This window comes from Cyprinodon variegatus, unplaced genomic scaffold (assembly GCF_000732505.1).
Source record: "Cyprinodon variegatus isolate N-32 unplaced genomic scaffold, C_variegatus-1.0 Scaffold57, whole genome shotgun sequence".
Lineage (NCBI taxonomy): Eukaryota > Metazoa > Chordata > Actinopteri > Cyprinodontiformes > Cyprinodontidae > Cyprinodon > Cyprinodon variegatus.
The window spans coordinates 133,750-135,371 of NW_015150510.1; the positions used below are offsets into that span (position 1 = coordinate 133,750).

Here is a 1,622-nt window from a genome sequence, read left to right on the forward strand (position 1 = left end):
GGATGGATGGATGGATGGATGGATGGATGGATGGATGGATGGATGGATGGATGGATGGATGGATGGATGGATGGATGGATGGATGGAAATGAAAATAATAACGCTGGAAAAAAATCTTCCTTTAAAGGGTAGCTGCAGCAGGCTGTAATTAACATTCCCTTAAATTGGGCATATATTTTCTGAATTTCCAATAAGGATAGTTTAGTTTTCCGCTGCAGGTAAGATACTAACAGCTTTTAACAGAACCTAAATTTAAAAGGAAAACTATCAATTATTTACCCCTTTATGTTCCAAGTCAAGCAAATTTAGATAAGCTCGCTCTTAATTTACCTGAAACCCTTTATTTTGTGTTGAAACAGTGTGTGGACCGAGGAAGGGACTTGTGCTGTTGTCAACTCCACGGTCATAAGGGATATGAACTGTTCATACAGCTGCGGGTCAGACTGCTGGAGGGTGTCCAGATACCCCTGTCTGCAGGTCTACGTGAGCGTCAACATCACGGGCCGTATCAGCCGTCTGTCACACAACGAAGAGACACAGGAAGCTAGCTCCGAAGTAAGTTCAGTGCCAGAGTGAAAACACTGGGAACTGCTGAACCGTATAAAATGTAAACAGCAGGAGTCACATGTTGCCCTGGTGACCGTCCAATCACGGCTCAGAAAGGGGCTGTTAGTATTCACTGTTGTGGAAAAGTGGATCTTGGCTGCAGTCACTAACAACTGAATGGACATCATGTCCCGTATAACCTTCAGTCCTCTCCTTGCAGTGTGTCTATGTGCCTCGGTGCCAAAAGGACAGCACGGCCATGCAGGCCGTTATCATGAACATTTCCGAGCATCTGAAGATGAACCGGCACATCTCCTGCTACTACGACCCCAGCGAGCAGCAGGAGACGGTCCTGCTGAGCAGGGTGTACGACCACAGCGTCGTCCTCCACTCGTTGTTGTGGCCCTCGTGCACGCTCACAGTGGGGACCCTCATCATTGCCATGGTGAAGCTCACACACTACCTCTCCAGGCTTTGCGAAGAGATAGGGAAGGTCAAGAGGTGAATTATTCGCAGCAGCTCTGCAAGTCAGAAACACGCAGGTTTTGGTGATTGAAATCTGACAAAAAAATACATTTTAAAATGTGAACCTGCTGTGACCTTAAGCAGACTTCCCCCTCCTGGCTCAGACTCTCTTCCACTGAGCAATGAGGATGTATTTGTTTATAAAAGCGGACTGGATGTTCCTGGCAGGAAGCTGACAGACATGGAACTGGCTGTTCCTGAGAAAACAAAGATTTTCTTCTGCATAGTTTTATAACGTAACAAGCACTTGTTTGCACGTGTCTTATTATCCAAAACACTTTATGATCAAATGTTTGGTTTTTTTTCCTGTTACTTAAAGTCACTGTTAATCATGTTTGTTTTATCAGAAGCAAATGGTTTTTGTTAACCTTTGCTTTGCACAGACTTTCTGCAGCCCCAGGCTAATTTTCCGATCCAATCCCTGGATGGGATTCCTCTTTAAAAAAAAAAAAAATCACTAAAGCTGTTCTGAGTGCAAATGTTACCTTGGAGGCCAACTGCTGAAGGGTTCGCTACCGAAAGAAGAAAAATAAATACAAAAGGAAAAAGAA

At 44.5% G+C, this 1,622-nt stretch overlaps 1 protein-coding gene across 2 annotated transcripts in view; it reads left to right on the plus strand.

Moving 5' to 3' along the window:
• Window positions 1-1,489, plus strand: part of LOC107082617 (calcium-activated potassium channel subunit beta-2-like) — a 7,957-nt gene extending 6,468 nt beyond the window's left edge. For both annotated transcript variants that reach the window (XM_015371389.1, XM_015371390.1), the window contains 2 exons: window positions 360-555; window positions 767-1,489. In XM_015371389.1, the coding sequence (XP_015226875.1) occupies window positions 360-555; window positions 767-1,051 (481 nt within the window). In that variant the 3' untranslated portion in view covers window positions 1,052-1,489. The remainder of the gene's footprint in view (window positions 1-359; window positions 556-766) is intronic.
• The last annotated feature ends 133 nt before the right edge of the window (window positions 1,490-1,622 follow it).